Source organism: Lonchura striata, chromosome 2 (assembly GCF_050655825.1).
Source record: "Lonchura striata isolate lonStrDom1 chromosome 2, ASM5065582v1, whole genome shotgun sequence".
Taxonomy (NCBI): Eukaryota; Metazoa; Chordata; class Aves; order Passeriformes; family Estrildidae; genus Lonchura; species Lonchura striata.
Genome location: NC_140704.1, coordinates 156,271,696 through 156,297,307, shown reverse-complemented (window position 1 = coordinate 156,297,307; position 25,612 = coordinate 156,271,696). Strand labels below are relative to the sequence as shown.

The following is a 25,612-nucleotide window of genomic DNA, read 5'->3' as shown; positions in this document are numbered from 1 at the left end:
TTTGATGGTTCCAACCCATTCTTTGATGGTTTCCACCCATTTTTTGATGGTTTCCACCCATTCTCTGACATTTCCAACCCATTTTTTGATGGTTCCATCCCATTTTTGATGGTTCCAACCCATTTTTGACGGTTCCCACCCATTCTTTGATGGTTTCCACCCCATTCTTTGATGGTTCCAACCCATTTTTTGACGGTTCCATCCCATTTTTGATGGTTCCAACCCATTCTTTGATGCTTCCCACCCATTTTTGATGCTTCCAACCCATTTCCACCACTTCCCACCCATTCTTTGATGCTTCCAAGCCGACTCCATCCGCTCACCGCCATCTTTCGTCTCTCCCAACCCATCCCCACCGCCCCGGCGCCGTTCCTCTTCCACCTCTTCCACCGCCGCCGCCGCCGCCAAAAAAAAACCAAACCCACCCCACCAGCAGAAGAAGAAGAAGGAGGAGGAGGAGGAGGAGAAGAAGAAGTCACGTTTCATTTTTGGATCTGGAATAGAAAAAGGCGCAGGTTGATGTTCTTGGCCGCCAGCAGTTTGTTGCACTCCACCGAGTCGACGATGGGCAGCGCCACGTAGTCGGTCTCGTTGGTCTCGTTGCTGAAGACGAAGTGGTAGATGACGGGGCGGATCTTCACGTCGTCGTAGGGCCCCTCGAGCAGGAGGAAGGAGCACTCCATGGGCGAGTTGACCTTGCTCTTGAGGATCAGCTGGAAGCTCAGCGTGCGCTTGCAGGACAGGTTGGGGTTGCGCTCGGAGTCGTTGACGCGCGCCTTCAGCACCCACGTCTGGTTGAGGACGGTGAGGCGCGGCGTCTCGTAGTAGAGGCGCGTGATGAAGTCGTCGGTGCGGTACGGGCGGAACTGCACCTCTGGTGGGGAGAGAAAGTTTGGGGTGAGAGAGGGGAGAAGGTCGGGAGAAGATTGGGAGAACATTGGGAAAACGTTGAGAGAACTTTGGGAGAACATCGGGAGAACATTGAGAGAACATTGGGAGAACATTGGGAGAACGTCGGGAGAACATTGAGAGAACTTTGGGAGAACGTCAAGAGAAGGTCGGGAGAACGTTGGGAGAACATTGGGAGAACGTTGGGAGAACATTGCGAGAACATCAGGAGAACATCAGGAGAACATCAGGAGAATGTAGGGAGAACATTGGGAGAACATTGGGAGAACATTGGGAGAAGGTCAGGAGAACTTCAGGAGAACATTGGGAGAAGGTCGGAAGAACGTTGGGAGAACATTGGGAGAAGGTCGGGAGAACATTGGGAGAAGGTCAGGAGAACATTGAGAGAACATCGGGAGAACATCAGGAGAATGTAGGGAGAACATTGGGAGAACATTGGGAGAAGGTCAGGAGAACTTCAGGAGAACATTGGGAGAAGGTCGGGAGAACATTGGGAGAATGTCAGGAGAAGGTTGGGAGAACATTGGGAGAAGGTCGGGAGAACGTCAGGAGAACGTCAGGAGAAGGTCAGGAGAAGGTCGGGAGAAAGTTGGGAGAACATTGGGAGAAGGTCAGGAGAACGTCGGGAGAACGTCGGGAGAAGGTCGGGAGAAGGTTGGGAGAACATTGGGAGAAGGTCGGGAGCACCAGGTCTGGTTGAGGACGGTGAGGCGCGGCGTCTCGTAGTAGAGGCGCGTGATGAAGTCGTCGGTGCGGTACGGGCGGAACTGCACCTCTGGTGGGGGAGAAGATTGGGGTGAGAGGCGGGAGAAGATCGGGAGAAGATCGGGAGAATGTTGAGAGAACTTTGGGAGAACGTCGGGAGAACATTGGGAGAACGTCAGAACGTCGGGAGAACATTGGGAGAACATTGGGAGAACATTGAGAGAACATTGAGAGAACATTGGGAGAACTTTGGGAGAACGTCAGAACGTCGGGAGAACATTGAGAGAACATTGAGAGAACGTTGGGAGAACTTTGGGAGAACGTTGGGAGAAGGTCGGGAGAACATTGAGAGAACTTTGGGAGAACGTTGGGAGAACGTCAGGAGAACATTGGGATAGGGTGGGAATTGTCGCTGAGTTCCTGCTCAGCACAACGTTCTGGAAGCCATCGATGGAATCTACAAGGATTCATCCTTGTCCTACAGAATTCCCAAAATTATCACCAGATCCTACAAGGATTCTCCAGGATCCTACAGAATTCCTGGAATTCTCATGGGATTCTACAGGGATTCATCGTTATCCTGCAGAATTCCCAAAATTATCACCAGATCCCAAAAAATTTCACCAGGCTCCTACAGAATTCCCGGAATTATCATTGGATCCTACACGGATTCACCAGGAGCCTGGAGAATTCCTGGAATTATCATCAGATAAATCACCTTCAAAAAACCCTTGGAGAACCTCATAAAACCTTCGGAAAACCTCAAAAAACCTTCAGAAAACCCTGGAAAACCCTTGGAGAACCATGGAAAACCCTTGGAGAACCCCATAAAACCTTCAGAAAACCATGGAAAACCTTCAGAAACCAATGGAAAACCCTTGGAGAACCATGGAAAACCCTTGGAGAACCCCAAAAAACCTTCAGAAAGCCATGGAAAACCTTCAGAAAACCATGGAAACCCTTGGAGAACCCCATAAAAACCTTGGAAAACCATGGAAAACCCTTGGAGAACCTTCAGAAGACCCCAAAAAACTTATGGAAAACCATGGAAAACCCTTGGAGAACCCTTTAAAACCTTCATAAAACCATGGAAAACCCTTGGAGAACCCCATAAACCTTCAGGAAACCTCAAGAAACCTTCAAAAAAACCTTCAAAAAACCCCAAGAAACCTTCAGAAAACCACCCAAATTTCGTGGAATTTTGGGAATTTTGGGAAAACCATGGAAAACCCTTGGAGAACCTTCAGAAGACCCCATAAAACTTTTGGAAAACCATGGAAAACCCTTGGAGAACCCCATAAACCTTCAGGAAACCTCAAGAAACCTTCAAAAAAACCTTCAAAAAAACCTTCAAAAAACCCCAAGAAACCTTCAGAAAACCACCCAAATTTCATGGAATTTTGGGAAATTTGGGAATTTTGGGATTTTTCTGGGGGTTCCCGTGCCGGTGTAGCCGATCTTCTCGAAGCTGAGCAGGCTGAAGATGCTGTTGTAGAGCTGCATCTCCTTTTCCAGAAAAACCCAGGAAAACTTGGGAAAACCCCAAAAAAACGTTTGGAAAACCTTCAGAAAACCCTGGAAAACCCCTGGAGAACCCCATGAAACCTTCAGAAAACCCCGGAAAACCTTCACGAAACCATGGAAAAGCCTTGGAGAACCCCATGAAAACCTTGGAAAACCATGGAAAACCCTTGGAGAACCTTCAGAAGACCCCAAAAAACCTTCATGAAACCTCAAGAAACCTTCACGAAACCATGGAAAACCCTTGGAGAACCCCACAAAACCTTTGGAAAACCTTCAGAAAACCCTTAGAGATCCTCAAAAAACCTTCGGAAAACCATGGAAAACCCTTGGAGAACCTTCAGAAGACCCAAAGAAACCTTCATGAAACCATGGAAAATCCTTGGAAAACCTTCAGAAGACCCCAAAAAACCTTCAGGAACCCATGGAAAATCCTTGGAAAACCTTCAGAAGACCCCAAAAAACCTTCAGGAAACCATGGAAAACCCTTGGAGAGCCCCATAAAACCTTTGGAGAACCATGGAAAACCCTTGGAGATCCCCAAAAAACCTTTGGAAAAGCATGGAAAACCCTTGGAGAACCCATAAAACCTTCCTAAAACCATGGAAAACCTTCAGAAACCAACAGAAAACCCTTGGAGAACCCATAAAACCTTCAGAAACCAATGGAAAACCCTTGGAGAACCCATAAAACCTTCATAAAACCACGGAAAAACTTCAGGAAACCATGGAAAACCCTTGGAGAACCCCATAAAACCTTCACAAAACCCCATAAAACCTTCAGAAACCAACAGAAAACCCTTGGAGAACCATGGAAAACCCTTGGAGAACCCATAAAACCTTCCGAAAACCACGGAAAACCTTCAGAAACCAACGGAAAACCCTTGGAGAACCCATAAAACCTTCAGAAACCAATGGAAAACCCTTGGAGAACCCATAAAACCTTCATAAAACCATGGAAAACCTTCAGAAACCAACAGAAAACCCTTGGAGAACCTCATGAAACCTTCAGAAAACCCCATAAAACCTTCAGAAAACCCTGGAAAACCCTTGGAGAACCATGGAAAACCCTTGGAGAACCCCATAAAACCTTAATAAAACCATGGAAAACCTTCATAAACCAACGGAAAACCCTTAGAGAACCTCATGAAACCTTCAGAAAACCCCATAAAACCTTCAGAAACCAACGGAAAACCCTTGGAGAACCCATAAAACCTTCCTAAAACCACGGAAAACCTTCAGAAACCAACGGAAAACCCTTGGAGAACCTCATGAAACCTTCGGAAAACCCCATAAAACCTTTGGAGAACCATAGAAAACCCTTGGAGAACCATGGAAAACCCTTGGAGAACCCATAAAACCTTCCTAAAACCATGGAAAACCTTCAGGAAACCATGGAAAACCCTTGGAGAACCTCATGAAACCTTCAGAAAACCCCATAAAACCTTCAGAAACCAACGGAAAACCCTTGGAGAACCATGTAAAACCCTTGGAGAACCCATAAAACCTTCCTAAAACCACGGAAAACCTTCAGGAAACCATGGAAAACCCTTGGAGAACCCCATAAAACCTTCAGAAAACCCCATAAAACCTTCAGAATCCAACGGAAAACCCTTGGAGAACCCATAAAACCATGGAAAACCTTCAGAAACCAACGGAAAACCCTTGGAGAACCATGGAAAACCCTTGGAGAACCCATAAAACCTTCATAAAACCATGGAAAACCTTCAGAAAACCAAGGAAAACCCTTGGAGAACCTCATGAAACCTTCAGAAAACCCCATAAAACCTTTGGAGAACCATGGAAAACCCTTGGAGAACCCATAAAACCTTCCTAAAACCATGGAAAACCTTCAGAAACCAACGGAAAACCCTTGGAGAACCATGGAAAACCCTTGGAGAACCCATAAAACCTTCATAAAACCATGGAAAACCTTCAGAAAACCAAGGAAAACCCTTGGAGAACCTCATGAAACCTTCAGAAAACCCCATAAAACCTTTGGAGAACCATGGAAAACCCTTGGAGAACCCATAAAACCTTCCTAAAACCATGGAAAACCTTCAGGAAACCAAGGAAAACCCTTGGAGAACCCCATAAAACCTTCAGAAAACCCCATAAAACCTTCAGAATCCAACGGAAAACCCTTGGAGAACCCATAAAACCATGGAAAACCTTCAGAAACCAACGGAAAACCCTTGGAGAACCATGGAAAACCCTTGGAGAACCCATAAAACCTTCCTAAAACCATGGAAAACCTTCAGAAACCAACGGAAAACCCTTGGAGAACCATGGAAAACCCTTGGAGAACCCATAAAACCTTCATAAAACCATGGAAAACCTTCAGAAAACCAAGGAAAACCCTTGGAGAACCTCATGAAACCTTCAGAAAACCCCATAAAACCTTTGGAGAACCATAGAAAACCCTTGGAGAACCATAGAAAACCCTTGGAGAACCCATAAAACCTTCCTAAAACCATGGAAAACCTTCAGAAACCAACGGAAAACCCTTGGAGAACCATGGAAAACCCTTGGAGAACCCATAAAACCTTCAGAAAACCCCATAAAACCTTCAGAAACCAACGGAAAACCCTTGGAGAACCATGGAAAACCCTTGGAGAACCATGGAAAACCCTTGGAGAACCCATAAAACCTTCATAAAACCACGGAAAAACTTCAGGAAACCATGGAAAACCCTTGGAGAACCCCATAAAACCTTCAGAAAACCACGGAAAACCTTCAGAAACCAATGGAAAACCCTTGGAGAACCATGGAAAACCCTTGGAGAACCCATAAAACCTTCATAAAACCATGGAAAACCTTCAGAAACCAACGGAAAACCCTTGGAGAACCCCATAAAACCTTCAGAAAACCCCATAAAACCTTCAGAAACCAACGGAAAACCCTTGGAGAACCATGGAAAACCCTTGGAGAACCCCATAAAACCTTCAGAAAACCCCATAAAACCTTCATAAAACCATCAAAATGCGGTGGAATTTTTGGGAATTCTGGTGGGTTCCCGTACCGGTGTAGCCGATCTTCTCGAAGCTGAGCAGGCTGAAGATGCTGTTGTAGAGCTGCATCTCCTTCTTGCGCGTTTGGTCCATCTCGTCCAGGATCTCCATCAGCTCGTTGCCCGTCTTGGTGGGGTGGGAGCAGGCGGCCTCGTGCACCGAGAGCTCGTGGAAGGGACCCTGCCAGGGGCAGCCGATCCGCTGGAACTTGCACCGCGTCACCCTGCGGAAAACGTGGAATTCCGGGGATTTTGGGGAAAATTTGGGACATTTTGGGCAAATTTTGGAGGGATTTTTGGGGATTTTTGGGAATTTTTGGGTATTTTTTAGGGATTTTGGTGGGGTGAGAGAGGTGGGAAAGGTGGGAAATTTGGGAGAGAAATGGGAAACCGAAGTCGGAAATTTGGGATAAATGTGGAAAATCGGAGTTGGAAATTTGGGAGAGAAATGGGAAAATTTGGGAGAGAAATGGAAAAACCAGATTGGAAATTTTGGGATGAATGTGGAAAATCAAAGTCGGAAATTTGGGAGAGAATTGGGAAATCAAGAGTGGAAATTTGGGAGAGAAATGGGAAAATTGAGAGTGGAAATTTGGGATAAAAAGTGGAAAATCAGAATGGGAAATTTGGGATAAAAATGGGAAAATTTGGGAGAGAAATGGGAAATCAGAGTGGGAATTCGGAATAGAAACAGGAAATCGAGAGGGAAAATTTGGGATAAATGTGGAAAATCAGAGTGGGAAATTTGGGAGAGAAATGGAAAATCAGAGTGGGAAATTTGGGAGAGAAATGGGAAAATTTGGGAGAGAAATGGGAAATCAAGAGTGGAAATTTGGGATGGAAATGGAAAATCAGAGTGGGAAAATTTGGGAGAGAAATGGAAAATTTGGGAGAAAAATGGGAAATCAAGAGTGGGAGATTTTGGGGAAAATTTGGGGGAATTTTGGGAATTTTTTTGGGGAATTTTTGGGAATTTTTTGGGGAATTTTTGGGGAATTTTTGGGGGATTTTTGGGGAATTTTGGGGTATTTTTTAGGAATTTTGGTGGGGTGAGAGAGGTGGGAAAGGTGGGAAATTTGGGAGAGAAATGGAAAACCGAAGTCGGAAATTTGGGATGAAAATGGAAAATCAAGAGTGGAAATTTGGGATAAAAGTGGAAAATCAGAATGGGAAATTCGGGACAAAAATGGGAAAATTAGAGAGAAAAATGGGAAATCAGAGAAGGAAAATTGGGATAAATGTGGAAAATTGAGAATGAAAATTTGGGATAAAAATGGAAAATCAAAGTTGGAAATTTGGGAGAAAATGGGAATTCTGAACGGGAAAACACGGGAAAATCAGGAATTCCCAACAGGAAAATCGGGAATTCTGAACGGGAAAACACTGGAAAAGCGGGAATTCCCACGGGAAAATACGGGAATTCCCACGGAATCCAGGAAAAATCCGTGAATTCTGAACAGGAATCTGGGAATTCTGAACGGGAATGCAGGAAAATCCAGGACTTCTGATAGGAATCCAGGAAAATCCGGGAATTCCCACGGGAAAAGGGGGAAAATCCGGGAATTCCAACGGGCAATTGGGAATTCTGAACGGGAATCCGGGAAAAAATCCAGGAATTCCCACGGGAATCCAGGAAAATCCGTGAATTCCGACGGGAATCCGGGAATTCTGTCAGGAATCCAGGAATTCTGCCAGGAAATCTGGGAATTCTGCTGGAATTTTGGGATTTGGGGCTGGAATTTCAGGATTTGGGTCTAGAATTTTGGGATTTAGGTGTAGAATTCCAGAATTTGGGGCTGGAATTTTGGGATTTAAGTATGGAATTTTGGGATTTGCTGCTGGAATTTTGGGATTGGTGCTGGAATTTTGGGATTTGGGGCTGGAATTTTGAGATTCAGGTGTGGAATGTCCGGATTTGGTGTTGGAATTTTAGGATTTGCTGCTGGAATTTCGGGATTTGGAGCAGGAATTTCGGGATTTAGGTGTGGAATTTCGGGATTTGGGTCCAGAATTTTGGGACCGGAAACTGAAATTTGGGATTTGGGGCTGGAATTTTGGGACTGGGTCTGGCATTTTGACATTCAGGTGTGGAATGTCCAGATTTGGGGGTGGAATTTGGGGATTTGGGGCTGGAATTTGGGGATTTGGGGCTGGAATTTGGGGATTTGGGTCCGGAACTCGGTCGGGAATTTTTCCCGGGGGGGAGTTGCGTGTCCGTGACCTTTTCCGGGTGTTTTTCCCAAGTTTTCGGGACGGTTCCGTTCCTGAGCTCCATCCTGGCCACGCTCGTGCCCCTGCTGCCCACGGCCCGGGACGACTCCATGAAATGCACGCTCTGCTACGGTAACAATCCCAAAAAAACACGGAAAAACATCCCAAAAAACCCGGAACAATCCCAAAAAAACACGGGAAAACATCCCGAAAGACACGGAACAATCCCAAAAAAACCACGGAAAAATTACAAAAAAAAACAAGCCGGGAAAATCCCCCAAAAAGCCTGGAAAATCCCCCGAAAAAACCTGGAAAATTCCCAAAAAAACCTGGAAAAATCTCCGAAAAAAAACCAGAAAAATCCCCAAAAAACCTGGAAAATTCCCAAAAAACCCGGAAAAAATCCCCCCAAAAAACCTGGAAAAATCCCCAAAAAAAACACAGGGAAAAAAAAAAAAACAACAAACCCGGAAAAATCCCCTGAAAAACCTGGAAAAATCCCCAAAAAAACTGGAAAATTTCCAAAAAGACCCCAGAAAAATCTCCCAAAAAAGCCTGGAAAAATCTCCCAAAAAATCCGGAAAAGTCTCCCAAAAAACCCCAGAAAAATAAAAAAAAAAAACAAACCCGGAAAGATCCCCAAAAAACCCCTGGAAAAATAAAAAAAAAAAAACCCGGGAAATTAAAAAAAAACCTGGAAAAATCCCCAAATTCCTTGGAAAAATCCCCAAAAAACCCTCCAGAAAAATCTCCCAAAAAACCCGGAAAAAGCCCCAAAAAACCTGGGGAAATTCAAAAAACCACAGAAAATTCCCCAAAAAACCTGGGTGGGCGCAGGCCCTGGGTGACATCACCCAAAAATGCTCTAAAAAATCCCAAAAATTCATGAAAAATTCCCGAAAAATTCCCAAAAAATTCCCAAAAATCCCCAAAATTCTGGGAATTCCCCCAGAGAGCATCCAGGAGTACCTGGCGGGGCGGACGCAGGGCCTGGGTGACATCACCCAAAAATCCTCTAAAAAACCCAAAAATTCATGAAAAATTCAAAAAAATTCCAAAAAAATTCCCAAAAAATTCCCCAAAAATTCCCAAAAATCCCCAAAATTCCTGGAATTCCCGCAGCCCTGCAGTGTTTCAGCGAGAGCATCCAGGAGTACCTGGCGGGGGGGACGCAGGACCTGGGTGACATCACCCAAAAATCCTCTAAAAAACCCAAAAATTCATGAAAAATTCCCCAAAAATTCCCAAAAATCCCCAAAATTCCTGGAATTCCCGCAGCCCTGCAGTGTTTCAGTGAGAGCATCCAGGAGTACCTGGCGGGGCGGACGCAGGACCCCGACCCGACCGTCGGCGCCGACGACTTCGGCCTCGAGCTCGGAGCCGCCTTCGACATCCTCAGCCTCCAGTGGCTGCAGGCCCGCGACGGAAAGGTGGGATTGATTGGGATTGATGGGATTGATTGGGATTGATTGGGATGGGATTGGGATTGATTGGGATTGGGATTGGGATTGGGATTGGGATTGGGATGGATTGGGATGGGATTGGGATGGGATTGGGATTGGGATTGGGATTGGGATTGATTGGGATGGGATTGGGATGGGATTGGGATTGGGATTGATTGGGATGGGATTGGGATTGATTGGGATTGGGATTGGGATTGATTGGGATTGGGATGGGATTGGGATGGGATTGGGATGGGATTGGGATTGATTGGGATTGGGATTGGGATTGATTGGGATTGGGATGGATTGGGATTGGGATTGATTGGGATTGATTGGGATTGGGATTGGGATTGATTGGGATGGGATTGGATTGGGATTGATTGGGATTGATTGGGATTGATTGGGATTGGGATTGGGATTGGGATTGCATTGGGATTGATTGGGATGGGATTGGATTGGGATTGGGATGGGATTGGGATTGGGATTGGGATGGGAATGGGATTGATTGGGATTGGGATTGGGATTGATTGGGATTGGGATTGGGATTGGGATGGGAATGGGATTGGGATTTGGATTGGGATTGGGATTGATTGGGATTGGGATGGGGATTGGGATTGGGGTTTGGGATTTGGGATTTGGGATTTTGGGGTTTGGGACTGGGACATTGGGATATTGGGATATTGGGACATTGGGATATTGGGATATTGGATATTGGGATATTGGGATATTGGGACATTGGGATATTGGGATATTGGGACATTGGGACATTGGATATTGGATATTGGGATATTGGGATATTGGGACATTGGGACATTGGGATATTGGGATATTGGGATATTGGGATATTGGATATTGGGATATTGGATATTGGGACATTGGGATATTGGATATTGGGATATTGGGATATTGGGATATTGGGATATTGGATATTGGGACATTGGGATATTGGATATTGGATATTGGGATATTGGGACATTGGGACATTGGGATATTGGGACATTGGGACATTGGGACATTGGGATATTGGCTATTGGTTCATTGGGATATTGGATATTGGGATATTGGGACATTGGGACATTGGGATATTGGGATATTGGGATATTGGGATATTGGGATATTGGATATTGGGATATTGGATATTGGGACATTGGGATATTGGATATTGGGATATTGGGATATTGGGATATTGGGATATTGGATATTGGGATATTGGATATTGGGACATTGGGATATTGGGACATTGGGACATTGCGATATTGGGATATTGGATATTGGGATATTGGATATTGGATATTGGGATATTGGGATATTGGTTCATTGGGATATTGGGACATTGGGACATTGGATATTGGGATATTGGATATTGGGATATTGGGATATTGGGATATTGGGATATTGGGATATTGGGATATTGGGATATTGGGATATTGGGATATTGGATATTGGGACATTGGATATTGGGATATTGGATATTGGGATATTGGGACATTGGGATATTGGGATATTGGGATATTGGGATATTGGGACATTGGGATATTGGGATATTGGGATATTGGGATATTGGGACATTGGGATATTGGGATATTGGGATATTGGACATTGGGATATTGGGACATTGGGACATTGGGACATTGGGATATTGGATATTGGGATATTGGATATTGGGACATTGGGATATTGGGATATTGGGATATTGGGATATTGGGATATTGGGATATTGGGATATTGGATATTGGGACATTGGATATTGGGATATTGGATATTGGGATATTGGGACATTGGGATATTGGGATATTGGGATATTGGGATATTGGGACATTGGGATATTGGGATATTGGGATATTGGGATATTGGGACATTGGGATATTGGGATATTGGGATATTGGACATTGGGATATTGGGACATTGGGACATTGGGACATTGGGATATTGGATATTGGTTCATTGGGATATTGGGACATTGGGACATTGGATATTGGGATATTGGATATTGGGATATTGGGATATTGGGATATTGGGATATTGGGATATTGGATATTGGGATAATGGGATTTTCCCACTCTTTTCTGGAATCTCCCCATTGGAATTCCAGCATTTTCCTGCTCTTTTCCGGGATTTTCCCACTGTTTTCCCGGATTTTCCCATTTTTCCGGGTTCCAGGTGCGACTGGCGGCGCTGGAGGCGCTGGGCCCCCTGAGCTCCCAGATTGGGATTTACCCACTGGAATTTGGGATTTTCCCGCTGTTTTCTGTATTTTCCTGTCAGAATTACGGGATTTCCTGTCAGAATTCCAGGATTTCCTGTCAGAATTGCGGGATTTCCCTCTGGAATTCCGGAATTTTTCCATTTCCCGGGTTCCAGGTGCGCCTGGATGCGCTGGGCCCCCTGGGCTCCTTGATCGGGATTTTCCTGCTGTTTTCTGTATTTTCCTGCTGGAATTCCAGGATTTCCTGTCAGAATTGTGGGATTTCCTGTCAGAATTGCAGGATTTCCTGTCAGAATTCCCGGATTTTCCCATTTTTCCAGGTTCCAGGTGTGCCTGGTGGCGCTGGAGGCGCTGGGCCCCCTGAGCTCCCTGATTGTGATTTACCCACTGGAATTTGGGATTTTCCCGCTGTTTTCTGTATTTTCCTGCCGGAATTCCAGGATTTCCTGTCGGAATTGCAGGATTTCCCTCTGGAATTCCGGGATTTTCCCGTTTTCCAGGTGTGCCTGGTGGCGCTGGAGGCGCTGGGCCCTCTGGGCTCCCAGATTGGGATTTACCCACTGGAATTTGGGATTTTCCCGCTGTTTTCTGTATTTTCCTGCCGGAATTCCAGGATTTCCTGCCGGAATTGCAGGATTTCCCTCTGGAATTCCGGGATTTTCCCGTTTTCCAGGTGTGGCTGGCGGCGCTGGAGGCGCTGGGCCCCCTGAGCTCCCTGATTGTGATTTACCCACTGGAATTTGGGATTTTCCTGCTGTTTTCTGTATTTTCCTGCTGGAATTCCAGGATTTCCTGCCGGAATCGCGGGATTTCCTGTCAGAATTCCCGGATTTCCCCATTTTTCCGGGTTCCAGGTGTGGCTGGCGGCGCTGGAGGCGCTGGGCCCCCTGAGCTCCCTGTTCAGGATTTACCCACTGGAATTTGGGATTTTCCCGCTGTTTTCTGTATTTTCCTGCTGGAATTCCGGGATTTCCTGTCAGAATTCCGGGATTTTCCCGTTCCCAGGTGCGGCTGGCGGCGCTGGAGGCGCTGGGCTCCATGGGCTCGCTGATCCCGGGCCGGCAGCTCCAGGAGCAGCTCCCGAAGCTCGTCCCGGCCGTCCTCGGCCTCTACCGCAAACACCCGGAGCCCTTCCCCGTCTCCAAGGTGACCCACATCCGCATTTCCCGATTTTCCCCACCTTTGGTCTCCTGCATTTTCCAGGAGATTTTCTCCCCGATTTCCCCCGAATTTTTCCTGAATTTTCCCTGCATTTCCCACCAATTTCCCCCCAGTTTTCCCTGAACTTCTCCTGAATTTTCCCAAATTTCCCCCCAGTTTTCCCTGAACTTCTCCTGAATTTTCCCAAATTTCCCCCTAGTTTTCCCTGAACTTCTCCTGAATTTTCCCAAATTTCCCCCCTGTTTTCCCTGAATTCCCACCCAATTTCCCTCAATGTTTTCCAAATTTCTCCCCAATTTTCCCTGAATTTCCACCCAATTTCCCCCAAATTTTTGCCCCAATTTTTCTAAATTTTCATCCAATTTTCCAAAAATTTCTACCCAATTTCCCTCAATTTTCCCCAAATCTCCCCCAATTTTTCCTGAATTTCTACCCAATTTCTCTCAATTTTTCCCAAATTTCTCCCCCAGTTTCCCCCAATTTCCCCCCAATTTTCTCCCAATATCCCCTCAACTTTTCCCAATTTCACCCCAATTTCCCCTCAATTTCTCTCCCCATTTTCCCCCTAATTCCCCCAATTTCCCCCAGTTTTCCCCAATTTTCCCCCAATTTTCCCCAATTTTCCCTCTAATTTCCACCCAATTTTCTCCTCAATTTCCCCCCAGTTTTCCTGAATTTCCCCCCAATTTTTCCCAAATTTTTCCCCAATTTCCCCCCAGTTTCCCCCCCAATTTCTCCCCAATTTTCCCCTAATTTCCCCCTATTTCCCCCAATTTTTCCCAAATTTTTCCCCAATTTCCCCTCAGTTTCCCCTCAACTTTTCCCAATTTCCCCCCCAATTTCTCCCCAATTTTCCCCCAATTTCTCCCCCAGATTCCCCCCCTATTTCCCCCCCAATTTCCCCCCTATTTTTCCCCCCAATTCCCCCCCAAATTCCCCCCCATTCCCCCCCAATTTCTGCCCCCGTTTTTCCCGGAATTCCGTCGTTTTTCCGGCATTTCTTCCCGTTTCCCGGTTGCAGAGCCTGTGCCAGCTGCTGGCGGCGGCGCGGGGCGGCCGCGCGCTCGAGGCGCAGCTGGAGCCGCTCCTGGCGGCGCTGCTGGCCCAGGTCAGAATTCCCGACTCCTGGAATTCCCACCCGGAATTCCGACCCCGCAATTCCCAACTCCCGGAATTCCCGACCCCCAGAATTCCTGAGCCCCAGAATTCCCAACTCCCGCAATTCCCGACCCCCAGAATTCCCGACCCCGGAATTCCGACCCCGCAATTCCCAGCCCGGAATTCCCGACTCCCGGAATTCCCGACTCCCGGAATTCCCGACTCCCGGAATTCCTGACGCCCGCAATTCCCGACGCCCGGAATTCCCGACCCCCAGAATTCCTGACGCCCGGAATTCCCACTCCCGGAATTCCCACTCCCGGAATTCCCACTCCCGGAATTCCCACTCCCGGAATTCCCATTCCCGGAATTCCCAACTCCCGCAATTCCCGACTCCCGCAATTCCCGACCCCCAGAATTCCCGACCCCGCAATTCCCGACCCCGCAATTCCCGAGCCCCGGAATTCCCGACCCCCGCAATTCCCGACCCCCGCAATTCCTGAGCCCCAAAATTCCCGACCCCCGGAATTCCTGAGCCCCAGAATTCCCAACTCCCGCAATTCCCGACTCCCGGAATTCCCGACCCCCGGAATTCCCGACCCCCGCAATTCCTGAGCCCCAAAATTCCCGACCCCCGGAATTCCTGAGCCCCAGAATTCCCGACTCCCGGAATTCCCGAGCCCGCAATTCCCGACCCCGGAATTCCCGACCCCCAGAATTCCCGAGCCCCAGAATTCCCGAGCCCCGCAATTCCCGACCCCCGCAATTCCCAACTCCCGCAATTCCCGACTCCCGGAATTCCCGACCCCCGGAATTCCCGACCCCGGAATTCCCAACCCCCAGAATTCCCGAGCCCCGGAATTCCCAACTCCCGGAATTCCCGACTCCCAGAATTCCCGACTCCCACAATTCCCGACCCCCGGAATTCCCGAGCCCCAAACCCCGGGAATGCGCCCGGAATCCTTCCGCACTTATCCCGGAGTTCCCCTCGACTCCTTCAGGATTTTTAAAGGATTTCTCTGGGATTTCGCTTGAAAATTTCCAGAATTTTTCTGCGATTTTTCAGGATTCTTCCAGAATTTATCTGGGATTTTTTTCCAGGAAATCCCCAGATTTTTTCTGGGATATTCCCAGATTATTCCAGGAAATTCCCAGGTTTTTCCTGGATTTTTCCTGGATTTTTCCCAAAATTTTTCAGGATTCTTGCAGAATTTTTCTGGGATTTTTTCCAGGATTTTTCCTGTAATTTTCCTGGGATTTTTCCAGGATTTTCCCAGGATTTTTCTGAGATTTTCCAGGGTTTTTTCCAGGATTTTCCTGCAATTTTTCTGGGATTTTTCTGTGATTTTTCTGTGATTTTTCTGGGATTTTCCTGGTAATTTCCCAGGATATTCCCATGATTTTCTCAGGATTTTCCCGGGATTTTCCCGGTAGTTTCCCAGGATATTCCCGTGATTTTTCCAGGATTTTCCCGGGATTTTCCCAGTAGTTTCCCAGGATATTCCCGTGATTTTTCCAGGATTTTCCCGGGATTTTTCTGGGATTTTCCTGGGATTTTTCTGGGATTTTCCTGGGATTTTTCTGGAATTTTTCCAGGATTTTCCCGGGATTTTCCCAGTAGTTTCCCAGGATATTCCCCTGATTTTCTCAGGATTTTCCCAGGATTTTCCCAGTAGTTTCCCAGGATATTCCCGTGATTTTTCCAGGATATTCCCGTGATTTTCCCAGGATTTTTCCGGGATTTTCCCGGGATTTTTCCAGGATTTTTCCATCTTTTTCCCCAGCTGGTGGCTCCGGCCGATCCCAAGGTCCCCTCGAGCAGCCGGAACCAGGCGGAGCTGCTGCGCTGCTTCTCCGTCCTGGGTGAGCATCCCAAAATTCCCGACATTCCCGACATTCCCGACATTCCCGACGTTCCCCAAATCCCCAAAATTCCAACATTCCCCAAATCCCCTGATTTTCCCCAAAAATTCCATTATTTCCCCGTAAAATTTCACATATTTCCCCCCAAAATTCCCTAATTTTTCCCCAAAATCCTGTATGTTTTCCCCAAAATTTTGCCGGTTTTCCCCAAAACCCTCCGATTTTCCCCAGAATCCCCCAAATTCCCCCTAAACCTCCTGGTTTTCCCCAAAATTCCCGATTTTTTTCCTGAAATCCCCAATTTTTTCCCGATTTTCCATTCCAGCTGCTCCGTTCCCAGCGTGGCTCCAACCCCCAAAATTCCCCGATTTCTCCCAAAAATTCCCTGATTTTCACCCCAAACCCCATCATTTCTCGCCAAAATTCCCGGATTTTCCCCAAAAAATTCCTGATTTTTCCCAAAACAATGGAAAAATTTCCATTATTTTCCCCTTAAAAATTCACATTTCCCCCCCAAAAATTCCCTGGTTTTTCCCCCAAAATGCCCCGAATGTCTCCTAAAGCTCGCGAATTTTCCCGAAATTCCCGTTTTTTCCCCATTTTCGGGTTCCAGCGGTGCCGTTCCCCGCGCGGCTCCTGCTCCCAAAATTCTCTGCTTATTCCTCCCCAAAATTCCACAAATTCTCCCCAAAACCCCGCAACTGAATCCCAAAATTCCCGGATTTTCACCCCAAATTCCCAGATTTCCCCAAACTCCCTGATTCCTCCCCAAAATTCCTTGATTTTTTTGCCCTAAAATTCCATTCTTTTCCCTCAAAACTTCACGTATTTTCCCCGAAAAATCCCTCTTTTTTCCCCCAAATCCTGTATATTTCCCCCAAAATTTCGCAATTTCCCCCAAAATCCTCTGCTTTTCCCCCAAATGCCCCGAATTCCCTGATTCCTCCCCAAAATTCCCTGATTCTTTTGCCCTAAAATTCCATTCTTTTCCCTCAAAACTTCACGTATTTCCCCCGAAAAATCCCTCTTTTTTCCCCCAAATCGTGTACATTTGCCCCAGAATTTCGCAGATTTTGCCCCAGACTCGCTGCTTTTGCCCCAAATGCCCCGAATGTCTCCTGAAGCTCGCGAATTTTCCCGAAATTTCCGTTTTTTCCCCATTTTCGGGTTCCAGCGGTGCCGTTCCTTGTGCAGCTCCTGCTCCCAAAATTCCACAAATTCTCCCCAAAACCCCGCAACTGAGTCCCAAAATTCCCGGATTTTCACCCCAAATTCCCAGATTTCCCCGAATTCCCTGATTCCTCCCCAAAATTCCTTGATTTTTTTTGCCCTAAAATTCCATTCTTTTCCCTCAAAACTTCACGTATTTCCCCTGAAAAATCCCTCTTTTTTCCCCCAAATCGTGTACATTTGCCCCAGAATTTCGCAGATTTTGCCCCAGACTCGCTGCTTTTGCCCCAAATGCCCCGAATGTCTCCTAAAGCTCGCGAATTTTCCCGAAATTTCCGTTTTTTGCCCATTTTTGGGTTCCAGCGGTGCCGTTCCCCGCGCGGCTCCTGCTCCAAAAATTCTCTGCTTATTCCTCCCCAAAATTCCACAAATTCTCCCCAAAACCCCGCAACTGAATCCCAAAATTCCCGGATTTTCACCCCAAATTCCCAGATTTCCCCAAACTCCCTGATTCCTCCCCAAAATTCCTTGATTTTTTTTGCCCTAAAATTCCATTCTTTTCCCTCAAAACTTCACGTATTTCCCCTGAAAAATCCCTCTTTTTTCCCCCAAATCCTGTATACTTTCCCCAAAATTTCGCAGATTTCCCCCAAAATCCTCTGCTTTTCCCCCAAATGCCCCGAATTCCCTGATTCCTCCCCAAAATTCCTTGATTTTTTTGCCCTAAAATTCCATTCTTTTCCCTCAAAACTTCACGTATTTCCCCCGAAAAATCCCTCTTTTTTCCCCCAAATCGTGTCCATTTGCCCCAGAATTTGGCAGATTTTGCCCCAGACTCGCTGCTTTTGCCCCAAATGCCCCGAATGTCTCCTGAAGCTCGCGAATTTTCCCGAAATTTCCGTTTTTTCCCCATTTTCGGGTTCCAGCGGTGCCGTTCCTTGTGCAGCTCCTGCTCCCAAAATTCCACAAATTCTCCCCAAAACCCCACAACTGAGTCCCAAAATTCCCGGATTTTCACCCCAAATTCTCAGATTTCCCCAAACTCCCTGATTCCTCCCCAAAATTCCTTGATTTTTTTGCCCTAAAATTCCATTCTTTTCCCTCAAAACTTCACGTATTTCCCCCGAAAAATCCCTCTTTTTTCCCCCAAATCGTGTACATTTCCCCCAAAATTTCGCAGATTTTCCCCCAGACTCCCTGCTTTTGCCCCAAATGCCCCGAATTTCTCCTAAACCTCGCGAATTTTCCCGAAATTCCCGTTTTTTGCCCATTTTCGGGTTCCAGCGGTGCCGTTCCTCGTGCAGCTCCTGCTCCCAAAATTCCACAAATTCTCCCCAAAACCCCGTAACTGAGTCCCAAAATTCCCGGATTTTCACCCCAAATTCCCAGATTTCCCCAAACTCCCTGTTTCCTCCCCAAAATTCCTTGATTTTTTTGCCCTAAAATTCCATTCTTTTCCCTCAAAAATTCACGTATTTCCCCTGAAAAATCCCTCTTTTTTCCCCCAAATCGTGTACATTTGCCCCAAAATTTCGCAGATTTCCCCCAAAATCCTCTGCTTTTGCCCCAAATGCCCCGAATGTCTCCTAAAGCTCGCGAATTTGCCCGAATTTCCCGTTTTTTGCCCATTTTCGGGTTCCAGCGGTGCCGTTCCTCGTGCAGCTCCTGCTCCCAAAATTCCACAAATTCTCCCCAAAACCCCGCCACTGAGTCCCAAAATTCCCGGATTTTCACCCCAAATTCCCAGATTTCCCCGAACTCCCTGATTCCTCCCCAAAATTCCTTGATTTTTTTTGCCCTAAAATTCCATTCTTTTCCCTCAAAACTTCACGTATTTCCCCTGAAAAATCCCTCTTTTTTCCCCCAAATCGTGTGCATTTCCCCCAGAATTTCGCAGATTTTGCCCCAGACTCGCTGCTTTTGCCCGAAATGCCCCGAATGTCCCCTAAAGCTCGCGAATTTTCCCGAATTTCCCGTTTTTTGCCCATTTTTGGGTCCCAGCGGTGCCGTTCCCCGCGCGGCTCCTGGCCTGGCTGCTGCCGCGCCTGGACGGCGGCTCCGAGCGGCTCCGCCAGGGGGCGCTGCGCCTGCTGCGCCACCTGCTCAACAGCGCCCGTGAGTTAATGGGGCTGAGGGGGTTAATTAATTGGGGTTAATTGGGGTTTTAATGGGGTTTAATGGGGGTTTTAATGGGGTTAATGGGGTTAATTGGGGTCTTTAATGGGGTTAATGGGGGTTTAATGGGGTTTAATGGGGGTTTGATGGGGTTAATTGGGGTCTTTAATGGGGTTAATAGGGGTTTTTAATGGGGTTAATTGGGCTTTAATGGGGTTAATTAGGGTCTTTAATGGGGGTTTTAATGGGGTTAATTGGGGATAATTGGGTTAATTGGGGTCTTTAATGGGGTTAATTGGGGTTTTAATGGGGTTTTTAATGGGGCTAATGGGGTTAATTGGGGTTTAATGGGGTTTAATGGGGTCTTTAATGAGGTTAATTGGGGTTTAATGGGGTTTAATTGGGGTTTTAATGGGGTTTAATGGGGTTTAATGGGGTTAATTGGGGTCTTTAATTGGGTTAATTGGGGTTTAATGGGGTTAATTGGAGTTTTAATGGGGGTTAATGGGGGTTTGATGGGGTTAATTGAGGTCTTTAATGGGGTTAATTGGGGCTTTAATGGGGTTTAATGGGGTTTTAATGGGGGTTAATTGGGGTTTTAATGGGGTTTAATGGGGGTTTGATGGGGTTTAATGGGGTCTTTAATGGGGTTAATGGGGGTTTGATGGGGTTTAATGGGGTTAATTGGGGTCTTTAATGGGGTTAATGGGGGTTTGATGGGGTTAATTGGGGTTTGATGGGGTTAATTGGGGTCTTTAATGGGGTTAATTTGGGTTTAATGGGGTTAATTGGGGTCTTTAATGGGTTAATTGGGGTTTAATGGGGTTAATTGGGGTTTAATGGGGTTTAATGGGGTTTGATGGGGTTTAATGGGGTTTTTAATGGGGGTTTTAATGGGGTTAGTGGGGTTAATTGGGGTTTGATGGGGTCTTTAATGGGGTTAATTGGGTTAAATGGGGTTTAATGGGCTTAATTGGGGTTTTAATGGGGTCTTTAATGGGGTTAATTGTGGGTTTAATGGGGTCAATGGGGTTAATTGGGGTTTAATGGGGTTTAATGGGGTTTGATGGGGTTTAATGGGGTTTTTAATGGGGGTTTTAATGGGGTTAGTGGGGTTAATTGGGGTTTGATGGGCTTAATTGGGGTTTAATGGGGTTTTTAATGGGGTTTAATGGGGTTAATTGGGGTTTAATGGGGTTTAATGGGGTTTGATGGGGTTTGATGGGGTTAATTGGGGTCTTTAATGGGGTTAATTGGGGTTTTTAATGGGGGTTTTAATGGGGTTAATGGGGTTTAATGGGGTCAATGGGGTTTTTTATGGGGTTAATTGGGGTTTAATGGGGTTTTTAATGGGGTTTAATGGGGTTAATTGGGGTTTTAATGGGGTTTAATGGGTTTTAATGGGGTTAATTGGGACTTTAATGGGGTTAATTGGGGTTTTTAATGGGGGTTTTAATGGGGTTAATGGGGTTTAATGGGGTCAATGGGGTATTTTATGGGGTTAATTGGGGTTTAATAGGGTTTTTAAGGGGGTCAATGGGTTTAATTGGGGTTTTAATGGGGTTAATTGGGGTTTTAATGGGGTTTAATGGGGGTTTAATGGGGTTAATTGGGGCTTTAATGGGGGTTTAATGGGGTTAATTGGGGTTTTAATGGGGTTTAATGGAGTTTTTAATGGGGTTTTTAATGGAGTTAATTGGGGTTTTAATGGGGTTTAAGGGGGTCAATGGGGTTTTTAAGGGGGTTTTTAAGGGGGTTTTTAAGGGGGTTTTTAATGCGGTTTAATGGGGTTAATTGGGGTTTAATGGGGTTTAATGGGGTTTTTAATGGGGTTAATTGGGGTTTTAATGGGGTTTAATGGGGTCAATGGGGTTTTTAATGGGGTTAATTGGGGTTTAATGCAGTTTAATGGGGTTTTTAATGGGTTTTTTAATGGGGTTAATTGGGGTTTTAATGGGGTTTAACGGGGTTTTTAATGGGGTTTTTTATGGGGTTAATTGGGGTTTAATGGGGTTTAATGGGGTTAATTGGGGTTTTAATGGGGTCAATGGGGTTTTTAATGGGGTTAATTGGGGTTTAATGAGATTTTTAATGGGGTTTTAATGGGGTTAATTGGGGTTTAATGGGGTTTTTAATGGGGTTATTGGGGTTTTAATGGGGTTTAATGGGGTCAATGGGGTTAATTGGGGTTTAATGGGGTTTAACGGGTTTTTTAATGGGGTTAATTGGGGTTTAATGGGGTTTAATGGGGTCAATGGGGTTTTTAATGGGGTTTTTAATGGGGTTAATGGGATTTTAAGGGGGTTTAATGGGGTTAATTGGGGTTTAATGGGATCAATGGGGTTTTTAATGGGGTTTTTAATGGGGTTAATGGAGTTAATGGGGTTTAATGGGGTTTAATGCGATTAATGGGGTTTTTTTGGGGATTTATTGGGGTTTTAATGGGGGATTTTCTGGGATTTTTAATGGGGTTTATTGGGGATTTATTGGGATTTTTTAAATGGGATTTATTGGGAGATTTTCTGGGATTTATTGGGGATTTCGTGGGGATTTTATGGGATTTTTTGGGATTTATTAAGGAATTGTTTGGGGATTTATTGGGAATTTCATGGGGATTTTCTGGGATTATTTGGGGATTTCATGGGGATTTTATGGGAATTTTATTGGGAATTTCATGGGGATTTTATGGGGATTTTCTGGGATTAATTGGGGATTTTGGGGGGATATTTTGGGATTGTTTGCGGAATTCTTTGTTTATTTTTGGGGGGATTTTTCCCATCCCAAATTCCCATTTTTTTGTAGCTTCCCAGATGGAAATGCAGAAAGATTCCATCCTCTCTGCCCTGAAAGTCCCTCTGCAGGACGAGAGCAACAAGGTATTCCCAAAATTCCCGGAAAATTCCCAAAATTCCCAGAAAATCCCGAAATTCCCAAAAATCCCAAACCCCGCTGCCCTTCCCCACCCCTAGGGGGCGCCACGGGGGCTGTAATCCCTTTTTTCTCACTATTTTTCCCCTAAAATTCCCAGTTTTTCCAGGAATTTCAGGTTTTCCTTTTTTTTCCCTATTTTCCCGATTTTTCCCACATTTTTTTCTCCATTTTCCCCCATTTAATCCCCCTTTTTTCTGGTTTTTCCCATTTTTTCCCCATTTTCCCCCCACATTTCCTCCATTTTCCCTCATTTTCCCCCATTTTCCCCCCAATTTTCCCCATTTTCCCCACAATTCCAATTTTTTTCCTTTCTCCCTCTCTTTTCCCCATTTTTACCAGTTTTTCCCCATTTTCCTGCACATTTTCCCCATTTTTTTCACCATTTCTCCACACCTTTTTCCCCCATTTCCCTATTTCCCATTTCTTCCCATTTTTCCAATTTTTTCCTGTTTCTCCCTCTCTTTTTCCCAATTTTCTCCTTTTTTTTTGGTCCCCATTTTCCCCACATTTTCCCCATTTTTCCCCGTTTTTCCCCATTTTTTCACCATTTTTCCCCATTATTTCCCCGTTTCTCCCCATTTTCCCACCGTTTCTCCCCAGAATTCCCGATTTTCCCGATTTTCCCATTTTCCCAGGTGAAGCTGGCTCTGGTGCAGCTGCTCTCTGCTCCTGAGTCCCAATTCCCATTTTCCCCACATTTTCCCCATTTTTCCCCGTTTTTCCCCATTTTTCCCCCATTTTTCCCCATTTTTTCCCCGTTTCTCCCCATTTTCCCACCGTTTCTCCCCAGAATTCCCGATTTTCCCGTTTTTCCCAGGTGAAGCTGGCTCTGGTGCAGCTGCTCTCTGCTCCTGAGTCCCAATTCCCATTTTCCCCACATTTTCCCCATTTTTTCCCCGTTTTTCCCCATTTTTTCACCATTTTTCCCCATTATTTCCCCATTTCTCCCCATTTTTTCCCCGTTTCTCCGCCAGAATTCCCGATTTTCCCGTTTTTCCAGGTGCAGCTGGCTCTGGTGCAGCTGCTCTCTGCTCCTGAGTCCCAATTCCCATTTTCCCACACATTTTCCCCATTTTTTCCCCACATTTTCCCCATTTTTTTCCTCGTTTCTCCCCATTTTTTCCCCGTTTTTCCCCATTTTTCCCCGTTTCTTCCCATTTTCCCACCGTTTCTCCCCAGAATTCCCGATTTTCCCGATTTTCCCGTTTTTCCAGGTGAAGCTGGCTCTGGTGCAGCTGATCTCTGCTCCTGACTCCCAATTCCCATTTTTCCCCCGTTTTTCCCCATTTTTTCACCATTTTTCCCCATTTTTCCCCGTTTCTCCCCATTTTCCCACCGTTTCTCCCCCAGAATTCCCGATTTTCCTGATTTTCCCAGGTGAAGCTGGCTCTGGTGCAGCTGATCTCTGCTCCTGAGTCCCAATTCCCATTTTCCCCACATTTTCCCCATTTTTTCCCCGTTTTTCCCCATTTTTTCACCATTTTTCCCCATTTTTTCCCCGTTTCTCCCCATTTTTTCCCCGTTTCTCCGCCAGAATTCCCGATTTTCCCGATTTTCCCGTTTTCCCAGGTGAAGCTGGCTCTGGTGCCGCTGATCTCTGCTCCTGACTCCCAATGTCCCATTTTCCCCCACATTTTCCCCCATTTTTTCCCCGTTTTCCCCCATTTTTTCACCATTTTTCCCCATTTTTTCACCATTTCTCCCCATTTCCCCACCATTTCTCCGCCAGAATTCCCGATTTTCCCGATTTTCCCGTTTTCCAGGTGAAGCTGGCTCTGGTGCAGCTGATCTCGGCCCTGGCCCACCACGGTTTCCTGGAGCAGCCGGGGGCGGAGGCGCTGCTGGAATTCCTGGTGCAGCAGTGCGCCCTGCCCGCCGACGGGGTGACAATTCCCACATTTCCCAGCTCTTCCCGACTTTTCCCAACTTTTCCCACCCTTTTCCCAACTTTTCCCATCCTTTTCCCAACTTTTCCCATAGTTTTCCCCACCTTTTTCTCCATTTTCCCCATTTTTTCCCAATTATTTTCCCAAGTTTTCACAACCATTTCCCAAATCTTTTCCCGACTTCTCCCACCCTTTTCCCAAATTTTCCCAGCTCTTCCCAACCTTTTCCCAACCTTTTCCCAAACTTTTCTCATTCTTTTCCCAACTTTTCCCATTTTTTTCCCATCCTGTTCCCAACTTTTGCCATCCCTTTCCCAGGTTTTCTCAACCTTTTCCCAATACTTTCCCAAGTTTTCCCAACCATTTCCCAACCTTTTCTCATTCTTTTCTCAACTTTTCCCACTTTTTTCCTTTACTTTTCCCAACTTTTCCCATCCTTTTCCCAAGTTTTCCCAACCTTTTCCCCATTTTTTCACCATTTTTTCCCAATATTTTTCCAAGTTTTCCCAACCATTTCCCACCCTTTTCCCATCCTTTTCCCAACTTTTCCCAACCTTTTTCTCCATTTTCTCCATTTTTTCCCAATTATTTTCCCAAGTTTTGACAACCACTTCCCAAATCTTTTCCCGACTTCTCCCACCCTTTTCCCAAATTTTCCCAACCTTTTCCCAACCTTTTCCCAAAATTTTCTCATTCTTTTCCCAACTTTTCTCATTCTTTTCCCATCCTGTTCCCAACTTTTGCCATCCCTTTCCCAGGTTTTCTTTCTCAACCTTTTCCCCATTTTTTCCCCATTTTTTCCCAATATTTTCCCAAGTTTTCCCAACCATTTCCCAACCTTTTCTCATTCTTTTCTCAACTTTTCCCACTTTTTTCCTTTACTTTTCCCAACTTTTCCCATCCTTTTCCCAAGTTTTCCCAACCTTTTCACCATTTTTTCACCATTTTTTCCCAATATTTTTCCAAGTTTTCCCAACCATTTCCCAACCTCTTCCCAATTTTTCCCAAACTTTTCTCATTCTTTTCCTAACTTTTCCCACTTTTTTCCCAACCTTTTCCCAACTTTTCCCAACCTTTTCCCATGCTTTTCCCAACTTTTCCCAACTGTTTCCTGACTTTTCCCAAACGTTTCCCAAGTTTTCCCAACCTTTTCCCCATTTTCCCCATTTTTTCCCATCTTCTCCCGACTTTTCCCATCCTTTTCTCCATTTTCCCCATTTCCCCCAACTTTTCCCACCCTTTTCCCAAACTTACCCAATTTTTCCAAATCCTTTCCCAATTTTTCCCATCTTTTTTCCCCAACTTTTCCCAAATTTTCCATCCTTTTTCCCATTTTCCTCTCATTTCCCCCCATATTTCCCCCCATATTTCCCATTTTTCCACAT

At 45.7% G+C, this 25,612-nt stretch overlaps 2 protein-coding genes across 2 annotated transcripts in view; one reads left to right on the top strand and one right to left on the bottom strand.

Annotated features, from left to right (window-relative positions):
- Nucleotides 1–463: 463 nt before the first annotated feature.
- LOC146768514 (zinc finger TRAF-type-containing protein 1-A-like) lies at nucleotides 464–6,256 on the bottom strand. Its single transcript, XM_085561758.1, has 3 exons — nucleotides 6,157–6,256; nucleotides 3,060–3,200; nucleotides 464–874 (listed from the first exon to the last, which is right to left on the bottom strand). The coding sequence occupies exons 1-3, from the start codon at nucleotides 6,254–6,256 to the stop codon at nucleotides 483–485; spliced, it is 633 nt and encodes a 210-aa protein (XP_085417884.1). The 3' UTR covers nucleotides 464–482.
- Nucleotides 6,257–6,641: 385 nt separating this feature from the next.
- LOC146768512 (maestro heat-like repeat-containing protein family member 1) overlaps nucleotides 6,642–25,612 on the top strand; it is a gene marked incomplete at its 3' end in the record, with an annotated part of 73,934 nt that continues 54,963 nt past the window's right edge. The window contains exons 1-9 of the mRNA XM_085561750.1: nucleotides 6,642–6,660; nucleotides 8,230–8,487; nucleotides 9,634–9,785; nucleotides 13,009–13,149; nucleotides 14,186–14,272; nucleotides 16,047–16,125; nucleotides 19,297–19,410; nucleotides 22,213–22,286; nucleotides 24,105–24,224. Of these exons, the coding sequence (XP_085417876.1) occupies nucleotides 6,642–6,660; nucleotides 8,230–8,487; nucleotides 9,634–9,785; nucleotides 13,009–13,149; nucleotides 14,186–14,272; nucleotides 16,047–16,125; nucleotides 19,297–19,410; nucleotides 22,213–22,286; nucleotides 24,105–24,224 (1,044 nt within the window). The remainder of the gene's footprint in view (nucleotides 6,661–8,229; nucleotides 8,488–9,633; nucleotides 9,786–13,008; nucleotides 13,150–14,185; nucleotides 14,273–16,046; nucleotides 16,126–19,296; nucleotides 19,411–22,212; nucleotides 22,287–24,104; nucleotides 24,225–25,612) is intronic.